The 22,844-nt window shown below is 39.0% G+C and overlaps 3 protein-coding genes across 4 annotated transcripts; 2 read left to right on the top strand and 1 right to left on the bottom strand.

The window, feature by feature from the left end:
* Positions 1-205: 205 nt before the first annotated feature.
* LOC124310284 (endocuticle structural glycoprotein SgAbd-8-like) lies at positions 206-8,358 on the bottom strand. Its single transcript, XM_046774095.1, has 2 exons — positions 8,350-8,358; positions 206-544 (listed from the first exon to the last, which is right to left on the bottom strand). Exons 1-2 carry the CDS (start codon positions 8,356-8,358, stop codon positions 206-208), a joined length of 348 nt encoding a protein of 115 aa, XP_046630051.1.
* LOC124308555 (endocuticle structural glycoprotein SgAbd-2-like) lies at positions 2,633-3,574 on the top strand. The gene is made up of 3 exons (XM_046771377.1): positions 2,633-2,662; positions 2,951-3,072; positions 3,215-3,574. The coding sequence occupies exons 1-3, from the start codon at positions 2,654-2,656 to the stop codon at positions 3,414-3,416; spliced, it is 333 nt and encodes a 110-aa protein (XP_046627333.1). The 5' UTR covers positions 2,633-2,653; the 3' UTR covers positions 3,417-3,574.
* A 3,529-nt stretch (positions 8,359-11,887) lies between the features above and the next one.
* LOC124308484 (protein argonaute-2-like) lies at positions 11,888-20,490 on the top strand. 2 transcript variants are annotated; one of them, XM_046771243.1, is made up of 18 exons: positions 11,888-12,184; positions 14,430-14,785; positions 14,867-14,944; positions 15,017-15,268; positions 15,386-15,706; positions 15,846-16,040; positions 16,197-16,320; positions 16,423-16,545; positions 16,637-16,863; positions 17,040-17,159; positions 17,421-17,691; positions 17,829-17,984; positions 18,136-18,298; positions 18,387-18,477; positions 18,593-18,759; positions 18,853-19,126; positions 19,335-19,519; positions 19,687-20,490. In XM_046771243.1, exons 1-18 carry the CDS (start codon positions 12,169-12,171, stop codon positions 19,778-19,780), a joined length of 3,213 nt encoding a protein of 1,070 aa, XP_046627199.1. In that variant the 5' UTR covers positions 11,888-12,168; the 3' UTR covers positions 19,781-20,490. The 2 variants fall into 2 exon arrangements, with proteins under 2 accessions (XP_046627199.1, XP_046627194.1); XM_046771238.1 differs by having other exon boundaries at positions 14,867-15,268.
* Positions 20,491-22,844: the final 2,354 nt, after the last annotated feature.

The raw sequence follows: 22,844 nt of genomic DNA, 5'->3' as shown, positions 1-22,844 counted from the left end.
GCAAGAGGTATCGGTTAAGTTCGTTTCAAAATTCTTTCAATAACAACAAGACAATACAGTTGTTCGTTACTGTAAAAATCGTAATTTATTAAAATGGTTTCATTTGTCGATAATAAAAAAAATTTCGTTGGATACTTTTTTAAAACATTTTTATTCAACCGTCTATATCTACGTCAACTCCACGTTTATTTAACTTAACAATCATCTACGAGGCCGCGTTGGGGTCAGGTGCCACCGGCAAGTGACTGCCCTCGGCGTGGAAGCCGTTGCCGTCGGCGGTCCACGTTTCCTCGATTAACTGTCCGTCGGGAGCGTAGTACTTGAAGGATCCCTTCTTTACGAGGACGAATCCGTCTTCCTTGGAGTTGGGGACCAGAGCACCCTGTTCGGATACTTGGGTTCCATCGCCGGTAACGTAGCTCAGAGCGAACTGCCCGAACTCGTCATGGGTCTCTTGGTAGTCCAGGATGGGTATGACTCCGGGGGTGAGCTGATTCTGAGGACGAGCCACGGCGACGGCGGCTAACGCGGCGAGGACGATTGCCTGTCTCGAGAGAAAAGGACGGTTAATTTATAGACCCAGAAAACGAAACAGCGTTAAAAACTACCTCGGAATGCTCTTACTGATAATAATCAGCCCGAAGCTTGGCTCTTCGTTTGGGTTTTGTTTCGTAGGTATTTTTTAGGAAAACAAAGAGTGTACTGAATGTTAGCACGGAGAAAGAATTTGTTGAATATTACCAAATATGACGAAGGAAATGTGTGTTGATTTATTATTTAACTAAACGTGGTGATCCGTTAAACCAAAAAAATTGTCAGAATAAGAATTTCGCTCTTTGGATAAAACGATGCTTGTTCGAAATCACAAGAATTTTCTTTAGCCACTTTGGGTTAGATTCAACAAATTTTTCTTTCTACGCACAAATATGACGTTATACTCACGACTTTCATGATGAAAGCTTAGCTTGGCTTGAACAGAACCGATGGGGTTCTTTGGCGGGCTGCGGGTAATGTGTCGGTCAAATTGAAAATTTCCTCCTATTTATACGACAATGAAACTCCGATTGTTATTTCTAAACGTTCACAGTCATTTAACCACTACCACCAAATAACCCCTTTCACTTTACCTGAGACTGCAAGACTAACAACACAGTCAACACAGTTTACACAGGGCGAAAATTTCCCTCGGGCGACAGATCGTACACTTTCCCAATTCAAATTTCCCGTCGCGTCGATAGTTGTAAATCGTTTTCTACGTAGCTTTAACGGGCGGTGCGACGTTCATTTCGAAGATGGAAATCAGTTCCAGACAAATTTTAACGACCAAAGCACATTGAGAATCCGAACAAATACGCGTGATTCGAACTCTTTTACTCGTTTGAAATTCTCGTCCCCGCAAAATTGTTAAAATGAATTCGATTAGATTATTTCACATTTGAAATGCATCGTTCTGTCCTTAACACCGAAATATCACAATTTTCTTTCCACACAATTCACATGTCGGTAAGCATCATTCTCACATTAGGCTGTATTACTATAACGTACAACATAAGCATTAAATATTTCATTTTTCGTTGTAATTTTTATGAATTTACAAATCGATTTAATCACTTAATGTACAATGGAGACATTGTGTCATTGATACTCTCCTTTTTTCATAAAATATATTATGTTACTCGTTTTATGGTATTTTATATACAATTTTTTGTAAACGCCGTTTAAATTGTATCAGCATGCATTGAATTTTTCAAATTTTGATTTTTTTCGATGGTACCCTATGTTAAAAAAAAACCGAAATTACAAGTTTTTATGCAACTTGTATGTAAAGACCTGTAAATTTAAAATTTCTCCATCAAAACCTTGACAAGATCGTTGCGTGGGTTTTTCGAGACCGACAGACCGGCATTATTCTAAAAACCTGCTTTGAAATTAGTTAAAGTCACTTTTAACAACAACCTATACTTTTCGTGTATCACCATCAGTGGATAAAAAATAAAAAAGACAAATAATTTATGATGAGAAAATGGTTACGGCTGCATGCATCCAATGCCCAATGAAATCGATGAATAATTACAAGATCACATGAATTTCAGTTAGCCACCGTAACGTGCCTTTTGTGTTTTCCGTACAGATTTCATCCAAACTAAGAAGTTAAACAAAAATGAGTTGTTGTCTATAGTAGGAGTCTTGAAAAAGACTTTCATCTGGCTAACTCTGCTATGATTTGGAGTAAAACGTGACCGACTGAAATCCAGCATGAAGTTTGAGACAAATTGATTCTTGGTAAATTATTATACGTTGTCGATCAAACTTCGACTGCAAACGTTCACTTACATAATAATCGAATACTTACCACGATAGTCACACTGAAACCGAGCAATTATCGAATCATTAAAATTATACGCAGCTATCGACATTCAAGCGGATTTCAAATTTCGTCCAAGCCAGCATTGGAAAACACATCGCGCGACATGTTTTGATCGCTGTAATATATATATATATATATATATATATATATGTGTTCATCCGTCCGAAGTGCACGTACGACATTTGTCCCGAGGGTTCTTTCTGTTCGTTATAAATACTCAAGTTTTACAAGAGTTTTTAACAGTTCGAGCCGATACGGACATTAGCAACGACCTTTTATCCCAACATGAAAATTGTGAGTACAGTTTCACACTTGTGACAAGAATTGTTATCAGCAATTTTCGAGCCATGACAGTTTCGAATAGTCAAAACTACTCTTTACCCTCGCTCTTCGGGTTGCACGGGAAAATTTATAATCCGTCGACTACGTTCCAACTCGCACGCATTCAACTCTCGTGCAGTGCGACGGCAGATCTATTATCAAGTTGGATTAACTGCAGGCCAACGTATAATATCGGTGGTCTTCTTCGACCGGATTTGCATCCTGATTTTTTTCATTCGCTCAAGTTCATTGTATCCACAGGTTCTGGTCCTCGCTGCCCTTGTGGCCGTTTCTGTAGCCGCACCCCAAGGATTTGTATCCACGCCAATTCCGGTGCTCCAATTCGACGAAAGCCGCGACGAGTTCGGACAATTTGCATTGACGTGAGAATGAGGAATTTTTCAAATTTCATTTTTCCATCTGGCGTGCAATTGAGACCAAGTGGAAATTCTTACGTTAAATGTGTGCAGAGTGAAGAGAATGTCTACTAAAATTTTTCCAACGTTTTTTTACTCGATATTATAGCTACCGAACTGGAAATGGAATCTCCGTAACGCGTGAGGGATCGTTGAAGCCGACTGCTGACGGAAAAGACCACGTCCTGATCCAATCCGGATCCCAAACTTACGAGAGCCCTAACGGAGAAAAGATCACGGAGACCTGGACCGCCGATGAAAATGGATACATAGTCGAGGGTGATCACATCCCCAAAGCCTCGAATGCGTAATTTTTTCAACTTGACGACATTTGATAACCAGAGACCAGAGCGGATAGTTTTCGGTAATTTGAGAGAATGCTAGAGCAAGGGAGGCTCTGACCAAACATCATCAACGGTTGTCGACAAGCGGCCGAGAAGTTTTGGGTAAAAATGATTCCATTCGAGGTGCATGGTTATCAAGCACGCGATTATCCCGAAAGTATCCCCTCTCGACTCTACGTCGTCCTATTTGTTTGTCAATAAAACGTTTCGACTTATAATAAAATATTCCTTTGACAAAGAATGTGAATAAAAGAAAGTTTAATGTAAAAGTTCACCGGATTCACGCTTCAAATACTTCATTCGACGTTTCGCGTTCTCGAGCTTCGACTATAGACGTGTTAGTGATCGGAACAATGGTCGAGCTACCAGCCGCCACGTGCGAAAAGAATCGACTCACCATCGCCAAGTATCATATTGACTTGTTAAAGCAGAAGGCTTCCGTGAAAAACGGTGGTTCTCGACAATAGCGATCATTTAACCAATTTAGATCGTCGATGCGTGATAATTGCAGTCCTTGGTGCAAACTAACTTGCCGTACAGGATTACGAAACCACCGGATCTTGGTAACTATCGGACTAGACCACCGTAGTCACGGCTACAAGGGTGGATTGAAAACTTAGACCTTGACTTTCCTGAGACCATTATGGGTGTCCTATTTGTCAACTACATAGGTCAACGGTCAACCGCGCAATTAATCTAAATCCACAGCCACCTTCCCTTCACCTATTATAGCCACTCAATGTTCCCCTCGGTGACATTGATGACTATAGCGATGAGCTTCTGCGGATTTCTTTATATCGGTAAAACCGCCGAACTTATCTGGTTCAACCTAAAATTCAGCGAGGAGTTGCTTTGGTTGAGCTCATCGGAATGTATACGCGATATGGGTGTACGAATGATGAAACCAACGGCTGAACTATAGAATCCCGAAAAACAACCTTGGACGAGAATTTATCTGTCAAATGTATGGGGACAGTTTAATTGGTCTACCAGACCAATTAGTACCGGAATTCAATAATTGGGTCGCCTGAGGCATCGAAGGGATCTTGATAGAACTGTAAATTATACCAAGCCAGGTGATTAGCAAATTAGTAAACTGGAATGGACTCGATAATTGGTGTATTTCCAGCTGGTGCTCACGCTTGTGTCAAGTTTCTTCCATGCTTTTTCGCGTGAACTTTTAGGGTTAAAAGTAATTAGCCCTATTGTGTTCGTTCAATCGGATTTAGCAGAAGCAGATTGAAACCGTAGAACGAACGAAAATTCAGTGAAGACAGGCCGGCAGTATCCAATTAATTTCCTGACGCTAAGGAATTTGTTGAACCTAATAATTTGACGCGAAACAAAGCAAGTGGACTTCAGAGTTGGTCCTCAAAGTTGATAATAAGTGCCAGTTTAATCGGATCTTTCGCGCAATATGAGAAGGTCCATTGCTTTTGTATAACGGCCATGCTTCTGGCACTAGGCCTGTACCAAGCTAAGTAAATTCCTGAACGATTCCGCGATCACGGAAGTTGGATAGAACAAAAATTTCACAACTTCGCTTCAGGCTAGACGAAGGCTCTTGCTCAAGCCGCTTCGGCGATGAATCCGCTGGGTTAACGTACCTTTTTTATGAGTAATTATGACACCCGTGAACCCGAGCACGTAGTTAGATTCCTGTTTGCGACCTTGGATATTAATAAAAGCTAAGAGGTAACCCACACTTCCGGGCTCGTTCGAAGGACGCAAGGATGTCGTTTACAACAAACGTTAAATACAATTCAAAATCTATTCGGCAGATTCTCAACAACATTTGTTCGATCAGTCGTCCGACTTTCAGCTGTGAAAATGTTGAGGTCAATACCGAGAATATATTGGCCATTAATCATTGTCGTTTATAATAATCCTTGTCAACTTTGCATAGATCGCAAATTTAACGTCTTTCCTTGTCCCAGTTTCAGGGGCCTGTCGAGTCAGTCAATGAATCCCATAATTAAACTTACCTATTGCAGACACTTATGTTTCAGGAATTTGGCACACTGCAGGCAAGTTAGTGTATTGAAAGAGTCCAGAGTGTCTCACATGACATGGAATAGTCTGCAATCTGTTCAGTTTATAACACAGATCGCTTTTCGCGATTTAACATTAAATTTGTGCCGCACATTAACTTTTACGATTGATGTTGAAAGAGAAGAAAATCTAGCCACCCTTACAAAGTTGAAAACAAAACTCTCCCGAGGGGTTCTACTTGTCTTTCAAAGTATATAATTAAATGCTAATTGATGCGCAAGCATATTTTGTAGCCTATAATCACTTAACGGGCGCAAACTCACCCTGGAAATTTCTATGTCATGACGGCAAAGTCCCGTATTCAGAACTCATAAAGTAGACAGATTTTTAGAGCTTATTGAGACGAAAGTGTTAGACCTCCCATAATCGGTCCATTTTAAGAACCCGCTTCGCGCTTTGCGGTCGCCTCGTTCTCTCAGAAATACGAAATTTGAACACTTAGCGCGAAGTAAAGTGATTCGTAATCGTCTCATTCGTAAGAAGCTTGAGGAAAAATGTTTTTGCGTAATACGTCAGTTCGCGACTGAATCGTCGTACAGAACGGAAACTTAAAAGGATTATTTATTCTCGTTTTAGTCGTCGATGGAAATATTTTTACATGCCATTCATGTAATGCCGATGTAAGCGCCGTACAGCAGAAAAGACAAGCTTCTTATCGTTAGGCGGGGAATCATTATCGATACCGTCTTCGTTAGTCTCAAAGTCCCAGAAATTTTTCTTCACCTGTTCAATGCGAACATTTATACGAGAGTGGAATCTACAATAAACGAACATGTCGAAAACACGGTTGAATTTGATGAACATTCAATTTGCGTCCACTTATAATAACAGCCGGCCGCATCCTGACACTTTGAGATTCACGATTGATCGTTTTCGCTTTCCCATTCGTGATCAATGTTAAAAGAAAGAACGTGTAGTTTTAACCATAATCATTTGTCACTCCTCGGCGAGTAAGTTGAGAAGAAGGCGAAGATCCTTGAAAATACGCAACTTATCTGCGATATTTATTACATAACAAATCAAATTAATAAACCGCAAGACCCAAAGCATTAATCCTGTCCTCACCCATTGTATAATTCTCAGAATCTTTCTCTCCGAAACCGATTCACGACCAGTACATTTATGTGCTAATAAGCCTCATCAAACTTCGAGATTAGTAGAAGCGTGTTTCGGCAATAGGCGTGGATTCTTATCGCATTCAAATGGATTTCGCAAGTTCAAATAAACGGCTCTGGTGTATATCTCAGCTCCCCAATATCTTCCACGGTTTGAATCGAACTAACCACAGAACCGTTAGCGTTTCGGCCTTAGTAGGTGGAGTGAGAAAAAAAATAAGCTTACACTTTTTGTACCTAGATGCGAAAAAAAAACGCAATTGCATGCTTCTTTTGCCAGCGCAATGTCTTAAGTTTACGTCGATAATGAACGGATGTAGGTTATAATTAAATTTGAATTTCAAATACACGTTTTACATAAACACGAAATCACTTTATTTACTCAACAACATCGGTCAATGTCAGGAATCACCTGATAAACCAATAAAATTACGTTCACTCTAATATTTGGTGCAGCGCCGTATCAGTTGGAGGGCCGGGCGTGAATTTGACTGCGACTTCTCTGCAAGGTGCTGGAAGCAATGGGGGGCTCGTCAACGTCATAAGCCAGTTTCACGAGTTTTCCATTCTCGTCCGGGATGGAATATACGCCCTTCTTCACGATGACTACCTCCTCGCCCGTCTTCTCGTTTGTCAGAACAACGCCTTCTTCTTCGAACATACTTCCATCGTCGTCCGTGAGTCTGAAAGTTATTCGTACATGTGTTGGCGAACGTCAACTTGCGTGACAAATAAGGTGACAGGTTTGCATACAGGCAATTTGTCAGTTGTGGTGCAAAAAATTGGAACTCTGGCAATAGGTGGGATTCGAACGGGTGCGCAGGGTGCGAGACACGTGATTGAGGGTGCGGCGGGTATTTTCATAAGTGACACGAGCCTGATACACCGTCTAGGAAGGGTGTTTTCATTATCATGTTGCCAAGCGCATGCATGACGGACGGATGACGGCGTTGACGTAATGGAAAATGAAAATCGGCTCGAGGAGGAAGAGAAACGATTTTCGTTTAATGACCAAAATCACTATGAATCGAAGCGAAATTTTTTCACCACCTCTTAAAGTCAATCGAATAAAATCGCGCCTATGATTCGAACAGCAAGTCGGGTCGACCCGTTTCGGTAGAGAAGTTCCCCTTTAAGACCGGAGATCGGGGTCGTAAACAGGAGCTGTGAAACGTTATCTGAAGGAAACTCGGTGAAAATATGTGAAGTGAAAGAATTACCCGAGAAAAATACGCCACCTGCGAGCTACGACATGTGAGGCGTGATATACGTACGGAGCACGGAAAGGGGACAAAAATACACACTGCCGGAAGAATGGGAGAACGACGTGCAGGGGATGAGGGCTGCTTTTTACACGTACACTTGGAATAGTGAATTACCTCAGTGTAAAATGTCCGTTGTCGTCTACGTGGATCTCCGGCTCTCGAGTCAACCCGAGTTCTTCAACGCCAACTTTATCTGCGGATTGCTGCTCTGCGGATTGCTGCTCCTGGTCAGAGACAGCGTAAGCGGACGCCACAAGGCACGTGAGAAAAACAGCCTGTAAAAAAAAATGTGGAAAACAAACTTAGTCAGGTCGAATGAATGGCGAGTGTTTTTTAACTGGGTAGATAAAATATAAATCAACGAGACGCGAATCAGGATTAAATATCTCGTTATGAGGGTGTAACTAAAATAATGTTGTTCTCTTTGAAATAGTATCCTTTGCTTGCAGGTTTAGCGGGAAGACTCACGAATTTCATGTTCAGTTGGCGCTTATCGACACGTTCACAAGGCTAGTGTAACTATCGAACTTGCATTGTGAGTCGAGGTTTTCCTGTTATATATGCCAAACCAGCCGAGATTTCCCCTACCGAAGAAATTTTTGCTACCGTTAGAAACGGGCCATTTACATTTTGGCTGGCACTTACGATTTCGGGGAAAGTGTCGCTGAACAAATTGGGGAAATTTTCTTCTTGGATTGAGCAATAACGTGGAAAGCGTCAGCATTTTCACCAGGCTGTGTCATTTACCTGGCAAATTACAGCGGGCGGTATACTTTTGAATGACATGCTACTTCAAACCCTTTATTCTTCAAATGCAATATTAGAAAAAGTGTGAAAACGCAAAGTACCTTGAGAATAAAACGTCCAGATCGAAGAATCAGAATTCCGGTCAAAAGAAAAGGGGGAAAAAAAAACAATTTCATTCGTTTCGTTTAATAACGAGAATTGATAGTTCTTACGTGGATGTAACAGGAATGAAGGTATCAACCTTTTTTTAATAACACTTTAGCATAGCGTTTTACGAATTTAATATTATTTTATTAACAAATTCTACCTAATATAATTATTGAGATCTGTTGCATTTTTGACTAAAATACTTCTTCACTAAACGGTGCAATTTCCCAAGTCACTGAAATAAAATATTTTCCTTCACGGTACTCAAATTTACCCCACACTTGACTCTGATACAGAAAATATAAAACTCTGCGTCTATTATCGTTATCACGCATGATTTTTGCCTTTTCCACAAACTGCAGAACAAAGCTAATTTATATATCTTCTATAGTGTTTACTTCGAACAAAAACCTCATTGAAAATTTAAGTATCTACACAAAAACTAGGTTGTTCATAGTTCAGGTTCTGTTTTATAAATAATTCTGCAGGCGAGATTTTAGGAGGGAAATTTCCTAAATCAACACAGAACTTGCGCTACGAACAAAGTCATCCAAGTATGTAGTGGATGGTCTTGTCTGTAAAACAACGAAACTCTATACTACATGATATATATGATATTTTGTCACGTATCGCAAACTTGCACCAGTCGGTAAAGTTTCGGGGTGTTCGGAATATTGGATTAGAACCTTCTGCAAAATTTTCCAAAACTTTTTCAATTCATTCAATATTTATTACGTATACAGAATGTGGGTATTTGCATGTCTCAACATGGTATTCAAACAAACGAAATGCCAAACCTTTCTAATATCCGTATAAGACAATGCGTACAAGTCGATAATTATCCTCGATGACTCACCACGCGTGAGTGAAATATGTGTATAATTACCGTCCAATAAAGTGAAATGCTTTGACACTTGGAGATTTGGTTTTCTATTAATTTATACCTAATCGTTTCTCTTGTATCATGAATTTTTAGAATCTGTCCCAATTTTCGCGAGAGTAATTCTTCTCAAATGAAATAACGCGAACGCAATAAGAACGAAGATCGTCTTTGTCCAGTATTGATCGTCATCAAGTGCACTCCAGTGTTGCGATCGAGTTCCAGATAGAAGCATCAAATCCAAAGGTACACCTTCCTAAGTGAATTATGGACAAAGAGACTGCTGCTTTCTCATTTTAATTCAAGTTGAGGTATTTTAAACGAAAAGCGACGAAGTATTTCAAGGAGTCTAGATTACTCGAGTCGAAAACATTTGATTCAGGTATTTGATTACGAGGTAAAGGGTGAAATTATCATGGAATTAAATACTCCTACCAGCGCAACAAGAGCTCGTGATAAAAAAAAATATCTACTGACGTATAATGGATTCAAGTGCAAAGCACACAAAGCTAGAAAGATAACAGAAAAAAATTTTCAAATAATTGTCCAGAAGTTAATCATTCGTATAAACTTAAAGTCACTGCAAGACTAGGCGCCGGTATTTACGGATATAGGTAGCAGTTTCTTTACCATTACATCGTATGTCAGTTGTGTGATAGATTATTATTCACAGTTGTATACTGACTTCACAAGTGAATGACGAATAACCCAAGTATAGGAACAACGCAATTTTCAGATCATTCAAATCAAAGTTCGACTGCGATCGAAAGGTTTCGGCGGCTTTATCAATCAACCACGGGTGCTTCCGATCAGCCATCGTGAAACTTTTTTAACTAGTAACGAAAGTATTAATCGCTCGTATAATTACATATTAGCTGACGCACACCCTTAATTGAGGAAATATAATTAATTGACAGAATCTGCACTGTAACAGGATCGCAACTAATTCGCGATAGAGGCGGCACTCATGACGTATTATTATTTTCAACAACTAATCTTATTTCTTCTATGCGCAGATTACGGTTATCGCAAAAAATTGTGAGAAACGCCAGCAGATATAATGCTGACCGCACACCGGTTTCGTGTTTCGATGCTGCCACGGAAGCGTTGCAGTATGCCTGGTTGCCTACACCATCCTAGAAAGGCTGTCAGTAAAATGTGAATGACAGTGTTCCTAATCATGAGAATTTCAACAATGCCGTATGAATCTTTAAACGGCAGAGAATTTAATGTGTTTGATTTTTTACTGGGATATTTAAGTTCTCGGATGGTCTCGGCTTTTAATTTTAAGAATAATGAAAATCATTTACCAAGAGACCATCTTGCCATTAGTTGATAGCCGACTGTTCGTACTAATCTTCAGGCCTTTACGAGAAAAACATTGTGAAGTTGCCTCCAGTAAGATCCCGCGCGTATTTATTTTGTACGGTAACTGACGATGAGTTGTACATTATCTTGGGAAACCTCCATCCTTCGAGCGTTGCCGTTCTTAAGTTCAGCATTGTATACTGTTTTCCTGATGGTAAATACGAGCCAGTTACCAACTTCCGTACATCGTTCAGAAAAGGAGCTCAAGACACATTCGGCGCCGACTGAGGATATTAGAAAGTGGCCCGATGATCCTAAAACAAATGTCGCTAAAAGCGAATCTGGAACGCTCGACCGTGTGGCCAGCTGATCGTGAGAGCATCTTTGATCGAAATTATTGTATATCTTAGTTCTCGTCTAGCGAACTCAATATTGCATGAAAACAGTCTTACGATGACTCGTTTTACTCCTCATTCTTTCCGGAATGATAGAAAGTATTTTAACTATGCACATGTTGGCGCCAGAAATGTGAGAAATGTGGGAATAGTAACGCGTGTCGAAAAAACTACACATTTCTTGGACGATTTTTGGATTACGAGTAACTTTTCTAAATTCCACTACGAAAGAGCGATGCACCGTCGAAATTTTAACCCTTTCTATTTGTCTATTTATTTAATATAGGAAAAAAAAGGGTGAGTTTGCTCGGTCGGTGACATACTAATTTACGTAGTACTACTTCGTTAATTAAACCAATTAGAACTACCTATAATCTCGGCGGTGCATCGTAGGAGTGCAAAAGGTATAAAACATGGTTGGCAGCACTGGGAGCTAATTTGGGAACGCATCCTACATTCTCAGGGTGTGTTCCGAAATGTATCTGCAGTACTGCAGCGGCGTTCCGAAATCGGGCGACAGCTCACTGCCATCCGAGTAGCGTTCTGAGATTAGTCGTATTGTTGACTCTGTGTTTACTACGGCCGGTAAAATCCCGACGTATGTGATCAAAATCGTTGGCAACGAAATCAGTGAGTGCCAAAGTTTCGTGAAAATTGTGTACGCGGTACGGACTGGATTCCAGAACTAAACTAATAATTGCAGGGCAATTCAATTAATTTACGTGGAATAAGTTTTCCAATCTTCTCAAACATCCGTTGATATTCGTCCCGGGAATTTGGGTCCTTTGATATAATTACACACACCTCGAGATGACGAAAAAGAGAGGTAAGTGACACATGTAATTTATTTTATTTCACTGAAGGCACGGCCTTGTAAAAGGCAGATTTATTCCAATTTAATTATACACTGTGCTCCAATTTCTTGTTTGTACCGATTATCATGTGCGTTACAACGCGTGTTCTACGTTCGAAAAATCAATATTATGTTGCTGACAAAGTGAGAATTACTCATTCTTGATCCAACGTACCATCTACAATATACCAACTTGTAACGACTGTATGTTTGTACAATCCTACAATGCTTGGAAGAAACAAGATTTTTCATAAACCTCTGTCGTGCCAATTCCGACAAGTAAAATTTTTTGGCACATTGGTTATCTGTCATATCTTCCGGGGTTAAATTCTGATAATCCAGTGGCATCTCTGATTAATTCTAATTTATCACCATGTTCGATTTCAAATGTATCACATGCGTGTCGGACAAATTTTTTTATTTCAGCTTTTCCAGTTAATCTCATCGATATGACTCGTCCCTACGATATAGACAATATCAACAAAAAATAGTTTTGACTCTCTGTTCCGTGACCATACACTTTCTAAAACCAACTTTCTTTGCGTGTCAAAATCTAATTCATATAAACATTGTATCATAAAATAATATTTCGGCGTGTCAGTTGATGCGTTATCATCTTTCAACATGCAAATATAACGTACTAGTTTGAACTGCTAGTCACTGCAAGTGGTCCTGCAATAGTTAATGTTGAAAATGATGTCACTCATTGCGGTATATGTAGAATATGTGAAATGCCAGAGCAGCAAAGTTCATTTCGATCGCTCAGCGATTAAACAAGTACTGGCAGTCTGACACAGAGACTCAACGCTACGCACATATGCATTGAACATATTAGTAAAATATATCAACTGCATTCACTTTATGTCGCAACACATCCAATCTCACGTACATTACGCTTATGATATTACCAATACCTAAAATCCAAAGCAAAATGTATCGAGGACATTTTTTTTTAACATAACCTTTATCTTCACATAATTGTTATCGCTTGATTAAGAAGATATTTCAGCTAACCTGTTAGATTCGACAAAATTATGTCTTCAACGTTTGATATCTGTCACTTGAAAAAGAAATCAAAATTATGACATATATGCTTTAATAGCCTGTGTTTTGTTCAACGAACCTGGACAACCATCACTTTAATAAAATTTCAAACTAGTGATCGCAGCTCAGTCTCAATTTAATGTTATTTAGCACTGGTTACGGATTGTTATCCACCTGTCCAGCAAAGCATACAATAGAAATAAAATCATTCGAACTTAAATATGCGTTTGTATTATCACAGATGAATTACAAATTTCTTGAATCCTTACTTAATCAACCGACAATCGCTATTCCAAGATAATAAAGAAGCAATTTATTTGATGACCATGTAGTATATTCATCAAATAGAAATGATAATGAGTAAGAATTTCTTCTCTGCATGCACGATGTAAGGAGACTGTAGTGTGTAGATGTTATGTTTACCCTTTCAATCCTTTGCTTCCGATGAGAAGCCCGTAAGACGGCAATGCCGTCTAATAAATGAGATGCGGGTGTTTTTGAAAAATTAACGACCGAGCCAGGAATCGAACCTGGTAACTAGCGATGCTTTACCGGAGACTTACTCCACTAGACCACCTAGCCGCCCTGACTCCGTTGTCGTTAATTTCTCTTATAACCAGTGAGTTCAAATTTGTTTTCATGTACCCGATTTGTATGAGTAAGAATTTCTTCTCTGCATGCACGATGTAAGGAGACTGTAGTGTGTAGATGTTATGTTTATCCTTTCAATCCTTTGTTTCCGATGAGAAGCCCGTTGTCAAATTCACCAGTTGTTCAAATTTACATATTTTCAACAAAATTCTCTCGTAGATTAATGGATTGAAAAGGGTAAACATAACATCTACACACTACAGTCTCCTTACATCGTGCACGCAGAGAAGGAATTCTTACTCATACAAATCGGGCACATGAAAACAAATTTGAACTCACTGGTTATAAGAGAAATTAACGACAACAGAGTCAGGGCGGCTAGGTGGTCTAGTGGAGTAAGTCTCCGGTAAAGCATCTCTAGATACCAGGTTCGATTCCTGGCTCCGTCGTTAATTTTTCAAATTCACCAGTTGTTCAAATTTACATATTTTCAGAAATGATAATCTTCAAATTGTTCAAGCCTTGATACAACGAAGTGAAAGGTTGTGACCAACGATGATGAATGCTCTTTTATTTTCAACAGGAAAGAAGGGAAAACAGCAAGACACAGGCCAGGCCTCTAAATCTCAGCCTGCAGCCACTGTATCAGAGCCAGGACCTCCTCCAAAAGCAGCGCCAGAAAATCCTCCAAGTGGCCCACCTTCAACTTCTTCGACACCACCTCCAAGAGGAGTAGATAGAGGTGAGGACCCTCATCCTAAAGGAAGAGGCAGAAGCAGAGGTAGAGGGACCACTTCTGAACCACAGGCTCCAGGCCCAGGACGTGGAGCTGGATCGACAGGTGGTCCGCCTTTTCAGGGACCACTTGCCCAGGGACCTCGACCTCAAACACCGCCTGCACGGGGACCTCGACCTCAGGCACCTGGCAGCCAACCACAGGTATGAATGAACAATCTTATGCATCTGTAAAAGTTACATCAGTGTAACATCGATAAAAATGGCACAATATTGCGAAACCAGCAAGTGCCACAACAGCAGCCATCGCCCCAACATGGCCTACCACAGCAACAGGGACCCCGTCAACCTGGACCACAGCAGATCCCACGACAACAAAGTCCATGGCAAGGACCACCACAGCAACAGGGACCCCGTCAACCTGGACCACAGCAGGTCCCACGACAACAAAGTCCATGGCAAGGACCACCACAGCAACAGGGACCCCGTCAACCTGGACCACAGCAGGTCCCACAACAACAAAGTCCATGGCAAGGACCACCACAGCAACCGGGACCCCGTCAGCCTGGACCACAGCAGGTCCCGCAACAACAAGGTCCAAGGCAAGGACCACCACAGCCATCACCCCAACGAGGCCCATCACAACAACAGGGACCTCGTCAAACTCCTCAGCAACAACCACAGCAGGTAGAAAAACGAACCGAATAACAACAGTTTGCTAAGTTCCTTATGTTCGCTAAAGTAATTCCAACTAATGCTAATAGTTTGGATTACTGTTTATAAAATGAATGTTCTCGTCAACAGACGGATTCTGCAAAATCTGTGGAATCACTACAAGAAGGCATAGCTAAAATGAGCTTGATTCCCTGTCGTAAAAATCCAGCTAAAGCGGGAACAATGGGAAGACCGATTGTAGTAGAAGCAAATGTAGTGTCACTGAAGTTTAACTCAAACTTCAATCCACATGCCGTGCACTATGATATTTCCTTTGATCCTGATAAACCGAAATTCATGCTACGAAGAACGTACGACGCCATCCATGAAAAATATTTCCCCAATCGACACCCTGCTTTTGATGGCAGGAGAAATTTATACAGCAGCGGAGTACTTCCGTTTGGCGACGGTGTAAGTACCTATAATTTCATATTGATTATTGTCTTTTAATTAGATTTTCAACAAGTGAGAATGTGAAAAAGTATATATTTATTTGTCTGTTGGATTAAATACTTTGCAACTATAACTGGTTTATGATTCCTATAAAAAGATGAAAGCGGAGATAGAGGTGTACAATCCAGAGCGCGAACAAAACAAAACATACAAGGTGGTCATCTCCAGAGTTGCTGATATCGATCTTTCGTGGTTGCCGCGTGTTGCTCCCGGCATGCCTCAAATTGAGCAAACTGCAGTACAAGCAATTGATGTTGTATTACGCCACGGGGCTGCTTCCAAATGCGTACAGGTAATTGAATGTGATCTAATGAAACATTTACATTGCCATTTTACAATGAAGAATATTCCATCACTTATGAATTATAGACGTAAACATATTTGTAATTGTGATTGACTTTGATTCAATCAAACTTTGATTTGTAACTGTAAACTTTCTCAACTACAGGTCGGTCGATCATTCTTTCAACCTCCAAAAGGTCATATCGTAGATTTGGGAAACGGTATGGAGTTATGGGTAGGCATGTTTCAATCAGCTATTATCGGTTGGAAACCATACTTGAACGTTGACGGTAAGAAAACGGGAAAACTATTAAAACATTGTTATTATATGGCTAAAGTCCGCATATATTACCTACGTAGTTACTGAAAGTTTGAATATTTTGACCATGCAGTGGCCCACAAAGGATTTCCGAAAGCTATAAATATAGTCGAATATATGCGAGAAATATGTGGATCTCGATTCTCCCCAAGGGACGTGGAATACAATAAAATAAACATTGCGAAGCAACTCAAGGGTTTGTGAAAAATTTCATTACATCGTAATCAATTACATACTTTGAATAAAATACGATACAACACTAGTGCAATCTGTGATTTTGTATACAGGATTAAAAGTTATTTACGAAATTCCTGGACATCCCACATCAAAGCGAACCCAGCGAATAAATGATCTTACGCAAAGTGCAGTGAAAAGCATTTTCACGTTGGACAATGGAAGTAAAACATCTGTTTACGACTATTTCCGGAAGGAAAAGAACTATACTATCAAAAACCCAGAACTCCCCTGTGTCTGGGTTGGTGGACGCAATCGACAGATCTATGTACCAGCTGAGGTATATAGAATGATATGACATCTCTTTTACTACATAAGATATACCTTTGTAATTGAAGTGAAATTACAACAGATAAATACAAATATCCGAAGTAGTTATCCCACAAAATTATGCCAGTTGTGAATCATGTGATTGAAATCTTCGGATTGTTCAAACGTACCATCTCAATTTTACAGCTATGCACAATCGTTCCTGGTCAAGTTACGATAAAAAAAATGGACGAAATACAAACCTCTAACATGATTAAAGCTGCTGCTACAAGTACTGACATCCGGAAGCAGAAAATTATGAATGCGGTGAGTTATTGAGATTATTATTTTAATATTACAAATCAATAAACACGTGGAAACTGTATTTTCAAAGTGAAGAGTTACTCAAATCAGTAGGCTGCTATCAACGGACTGTTTTCATAGTTGAATTAATGACATGTAACAACATGTCAGGAATATCAAATTCGACATAGTGTTATTCCTTGATTCACATAGAAACTGATTCAGTCAAAAACAGAAGTGAACTACAAATGAATGGTTGAATAAGTGCATTTGTTTATTCTGCAGTTTGCATCGATCAATTTCAACAACGATCCTTGCGTGAAAGAGTTTGGGCTATCTGTCGGGGGCGGATTTGAAAAGGTGCCTGCTAGAGTGCTTGATCCACCGGTATTGATGTATGACCGGCAAGTTCGAGTCAGTCGGGGGACATGGAGAGCATCGAGATTTAGTAACGCTGCTGACTTACAACCTAAAACTTGGACAATTCTTAATTTGAACGGCAGATATACGAGAGAAAATGATTTGTACAGACTTGCAGATGATCTGATATCAAATGGTGCGCATTTTTCAATTACAGTAATTTCTTTTTAATAAGATTCTAGTATGTCATAAAATTATGCTTTTTGTTTCTATTGTTAATATTACATAGATATGGCTTTTAATTAGTAACTAACTGCACTGAATCGGTTATAGCAATAAAATGTGGTATGAATCTTGGTGAAGCACTTACACCCTTTGTCACATTGGATCCACCAACGCGCGATGTTCGTGGGATCAACAACTTCTTCCAACAAAACAAAAATTTAAAATTAATCATTGTGGTTATACCTGATCGTGGATCTGCATACAGTAAGTTTCTGCTACAACATCTCTGTTTGCTCTTGAACCAAAATATTATGTTGAAGCTTCATTACGAATCTAATATTTGACTGTATTAAAGATATATCATGTAAGTTTATTTTCACTTGCAGCCTGGTACTTTAAATATATTTTATTACAGGTAAAGTGAAGCAAGCGGCAGAAATCCATATAGGGGTATTAACACAGTGCATTAAAGCCCGAACTGTTGGTCGACTGAGTGAAGCAACAACATCCAACATTCTCTTAAAAATAAATTCAAAATTAAATGGTGTGAATCACATGATAATGGATAATAATCTCAAGTATGTTGCATCAACTTTCACATTATATTTTCATAATTATGTGCAAAATATTTTGAGTCTATTGTTCGACATCGATTTGTTTTTACAGACCTAAATGCCTCATGAAACCTTGCATAATTATCGGCGCCGATGTAACGCATCCTCCACCAGACGCCGTTGATGTACCGTCAATAGCTGCGGTATATTCTTACTGATATTTGAAATATCTGTTCTTAAAACTACAGCTCACAGACATGAGTAATTGAAGTAATTTTGAGGTATGTTCTTATGATTTCATATGTAACGTAATTGCAGGTAGCAGCTAGTCATGATGCAAGAGCACAATTCAAGTATAATATCAAGTGTCAGCTGCAACCACCTCGGGAAGAGATTATTCTAGACCTGCAAAGAATGGTAAAGGAACAATTATTGTTCTTTTACAAGTCAACTGGTTACCAGCCTCAGCAAATCATTTTCTACAGGTAAAAGATATCCACAAGTATTTCAATCAGCATTTGTTCATTAAATGTATCGACTCAATCACACTCTGTTTATATCCATATGCACCTTTGCAGAGATGGAGTAAGTGAAGGTCAGTTTGCTCAAGTCTTGAGCCGAGAGCTACCGGCTATTCAAAGAGCTTGCGGGCAATTGAATGCAAACTACAAACCACCAATCACGTTTTTGGTCGTACAAAAGAGGCATCACGTTCGCCTGTTTCCCACAGATGAACGAAATTCTGATGATGCCCGTAAAAATTTCAACGTGCAAGCTGGGACAGTTGTAGATACTATGATAACGCATCCTTCACACATCGACTTTTACCTTGTGTCGCATGCCAGCATTCAGGTTTGATGTTTCTTATATTTCAACACGGGGCTCATCGAAATAATCTTCATTGTCGACTTTTCAACTTGTTGACGCCTCGGTAAATTAAGTAGAAATAAAATCGACTGCCAGTAGAATTAGATCCATGTATCGCGATATATTCACAGGAAAAACGATAGATCCTGACTGATTCGTAATGACTCGAGAAATAATAGCTATTTCGTTTCAGGGTATGGCTAGACCTACAAAGTATAGATGCCTCTGGGATGACAGCAAGATGTCTGAAGACGAGATTGAGCAGTTAACGTATTATCTGTGTCACATGTTTTCGAGATGTACACGGTCCGTCAGTTATCCGGCACCCACCTACTACGCTCATTTGGCTGCATATCGAGCAAGGGTTCACACCGAAGAGTAAGTTCCTGACAAACTATCGCAAAAATCTTTCAATATTCTCGAATTTTTTATATTTTTAATACCATGATATCAAAACTGAATATCGTTATTTAAAATTAATTACATATTTCTTTGTTTACTACTTTCAATTCACCGTTTTATTAATATAATGGTAATTTTTTCAGGGTTCCCATCAACATTCATAATTTGAACGAAGAACAGCGCAAAAAATTGACTCTTCATGAAGGAATAATAGAAAATCCCATGTTTTTCGTATAAAAATTGCAGTTCCGTTATCCGAAACAGGAAATAAACGGATATTTGATTAATATCTTATAATAGCTATAATATTATTATATATATAGCTTATAAATATCTAACTTTTGTCACCATAGATGGGAATGTTGGTTAGAACAAAAACTAAAGCCCCCGTTGAAATACCATTTCTAACATATTAGCAATAGTCAACTGGTTATGGTTATCATTCTTGAGCTTACTCCTATTACACATAATCATAGTGATTGTTAAACCTAATTTTTTTCGCGACTTCGATAATTTTTTCAACGCAATTTTCCTACTATTTTGTATCATGTGTACCATAGAAATAGTTTATAATGTTTCATCTTACAATTGGAATGCTGTGAGATGACTGATTTTTGTTTTTCTCTTGAACATGTATTTTGAACTAGAATCAATAATCACGGTTTCCATTAGCGCTTGCTGTACCTATTGTTTATCGTTTTCAGAAGGCGTGAAGACATTTTGTAAATTATTAAAAAAGTGATATATATATTTTTTTTTCACGTTTTATTATCGAAGATACTTTAAAGTCGATCGCAATATCGTTGACTAAAGATATATGTATCAGTAATGTATCTTCAGTCAACGGTAGTGTTAAAGTATGGGCCGAAATAAATTTATACTATGATTATATCTACATATACCTAATTATCCATATTCTTTATCTAATTAAAGTGTTGAGTATTGTTTATGGCATTATTGGATTATGACATTATAAGATTTTATTGGTTTCAGATTATTTTTGAAAAATAAGCGTCCCCATATCATGCAATTTAACCAATTGTTGATTTATTGACCATTTGAACACTTTCACAAAGAGTTGCAGATAACATGAAAGTATTTGTCCCTAAGTAAAGATGGCAGCACCAGTCTCAGTAGGTATTAAAGTCCCTACAAAACGGTATTACCTCGTTTTTACCCGCGTTGAAATCATAGACTTATATTCGAATTAGACGATTTCACGACTCCGCAAGACACAACATTACTGTTTCGGGAAATTAAATCAAATGATACTAAATCACCGTGTAGCAATAATGTTCAGATTCTTTTTTTATGTTCACATTTTATACATGCATAAATAGTAACTGTATATGTTTTCTCCCACCTGGGTAGCCTTGATAGCAAAACTTATACTGGAAACAAAAAACAATTCAGATTGCGATGGTATTTCACATTTGTTCCTTGATTTGAATACTACTAAATTTTCGTGCCGGTATTGAATGTTAAATGTCCCATTGAATCTCTCGATCTCTATAAAGTTGAAACGCTGATAACAGTTAAGCTCCGAAGGCGAAAATTATTGGTAAGTTATTTTACGGTGATTTCATAATATTTCGAAAACAAAACACGAGAAACTTTACAGCCAGACTTTTCGGAGGTTAGCAATGTTTTCTGTTATCAAATTAATCGTCCAAATACAGTAGAAATAGGGAATTCGGTCAACAGGCTAATAACACTCATTGTCAGAGCCAATTCGAATTCAAAATCTATAAATATTTACATAACCCAATATCTCAGACGATTTTTATAGCCTAATCACCAAAATGGTTCAGCTACACCCTGTACGGAAATTCCCTAGAAATGTAATAACGCAACATATTTTTTAATAGCTATTTTTATTGCGGTCAAGGTTGTAAGAAAAAACAAACATTACACGTGTACATTTAAACATTCGTAAAATGTATCATAAAGATCACTATACTATATCGCAATATGAATGACCGTAGTAAGTGATCGTCGATTAGCTTCTTCGTTACAGCTGCAGGATTATGATTTTAAGTTTTAGACGGGCTCGTCCGTACTAGCTTTCAAAAACAAAAGAAACCGACCAATAACGGGATGCAAATCATTCGAATCGTCGGAAATTTTTTCTCAAACGATCAAACGACTCTGACAGCGTCGCGGATATAAACTTAAAATCAAAGAACAGAGTACATGCACGTGATTCTCGTAGATTAATTTCCATCTCTCTCACAGAAGTTTGACTAGTCAAGCTATTGGCTCTCTTCTACGATCCAAGAATCTAATCCCCACACTAGGATACAAAATGATAAAACTGATACGGTATTCGAATCTTGCAACGGTTTTTTTACTCTCGAATGTGGGAAAAGAAGAAAAGAAAGAAGGGTGTACATAATTGTAATCGACGATAATTTATTGACCAAATTTTATCAGGATGACGTAGGGCGCACGTTACACGCTGCATCTGTTTTCTTCTTCGGGGTCTACGACAGTTTACGAACAGGGAACGCGCGCTGCTCTCTTTGAGTGTACCTACATCACCTACATGGAATTATCCAGCAAAGATGGCCGCCATGCTTCAGTGCCGGCTCCGTTTGTGTGTGTAATACCAACCATACCGACAGGACAGTGTTTCGAGGTGCATCGGACGTTCGTTCCTCGTTACTCTTTAGAGAAATCCTCCATCGTCCGCTGATATTCTGCCCAAATATAAGCCGAAAATACGGTGAGTCATCACACTTTTCATAACAAATACCATACGCGTTGATGCTTCGAACAATTTGTCCTAACGATGATTCACTTAAATAACTACGTTATTCGTGACACTCGACGAAAAATACTACCAACCGAGGTTTAAACTGACGTCTTTACATCTAGTTCGCTCGGGACACGCGGCATGTGTACAATCAATACCAAAACAGCGGACTGTGCAGGTTCACGCTTTACTCTTCGCAAATAACAACCATTAGATCGTTTTACATTTTTCCGTACACTCTCATCTGTTACTGGAAAATCGAATATGTATTTTAGTTTACGAATCTCTCTCTTCATAGTCGTGGTATTTTAAATGCAGGATAAGATATAAGAGCAAGAGAGAGAAAGAGAGAGAGAGAGAGAAAACGCTATTTATAATCTTCGAATCTATTATTTAACGGAGTATATTTGTATCGAGTAGGTTACACGATCGTGAGCATATAAAGAAAATATACTTTCTCCACATTTCCTTTTCCATTCAAGCATCAACTAATATGTCTGACATAGTTCTCACAGCCAGTATTATTATATTATTAATCCCGTACAG

Source organism: Neodiprion virginianus, chromosome 1 (genome assembly GCF_021901495.1).
Source record: "Neodiprion virginianus isolate iyNeoVirg1 chromosome 1, iyNeoVirg1.1, whole genome shotgun sequence".
NCBI classification, from domain to species: Eukaryota; Metazoa; Arthropoda; class Insecta; order Hymenoptera; family Diprionidae; genus Neodiprion; species Neodiprion virginianus.
This window is presented reverse-complemented; position numbering and strand designations above follow the sequence as displayed.

Coding starts and splice junctions, on each gene's coding strand:
- LOC124308555 (XM_046771377.1), top strand. Junction 3,073..3,214: donor TTCGGACAATTTGCATTGAC/GTGAGAATGAGG, acceptor TCGATATTATAG/CTACCGAACTGGAAATGGAA.
- LOC124308484 (XM_046771238.1), top strand. Junction 16,546..16,636: donor CATTGCGAAGCAACTCAAGG/GTTTGTGAAAAA, acceptor TTTTGTATACAG/GATTAAAAGTTATTTACGAA. Junction 18,299..18,386: donor ATAATGGATAATAATCTCAA/GTATGTTGCATC, acceptor TTGTTTTTACAG/ACCTAAATGCCTCATGAAAC.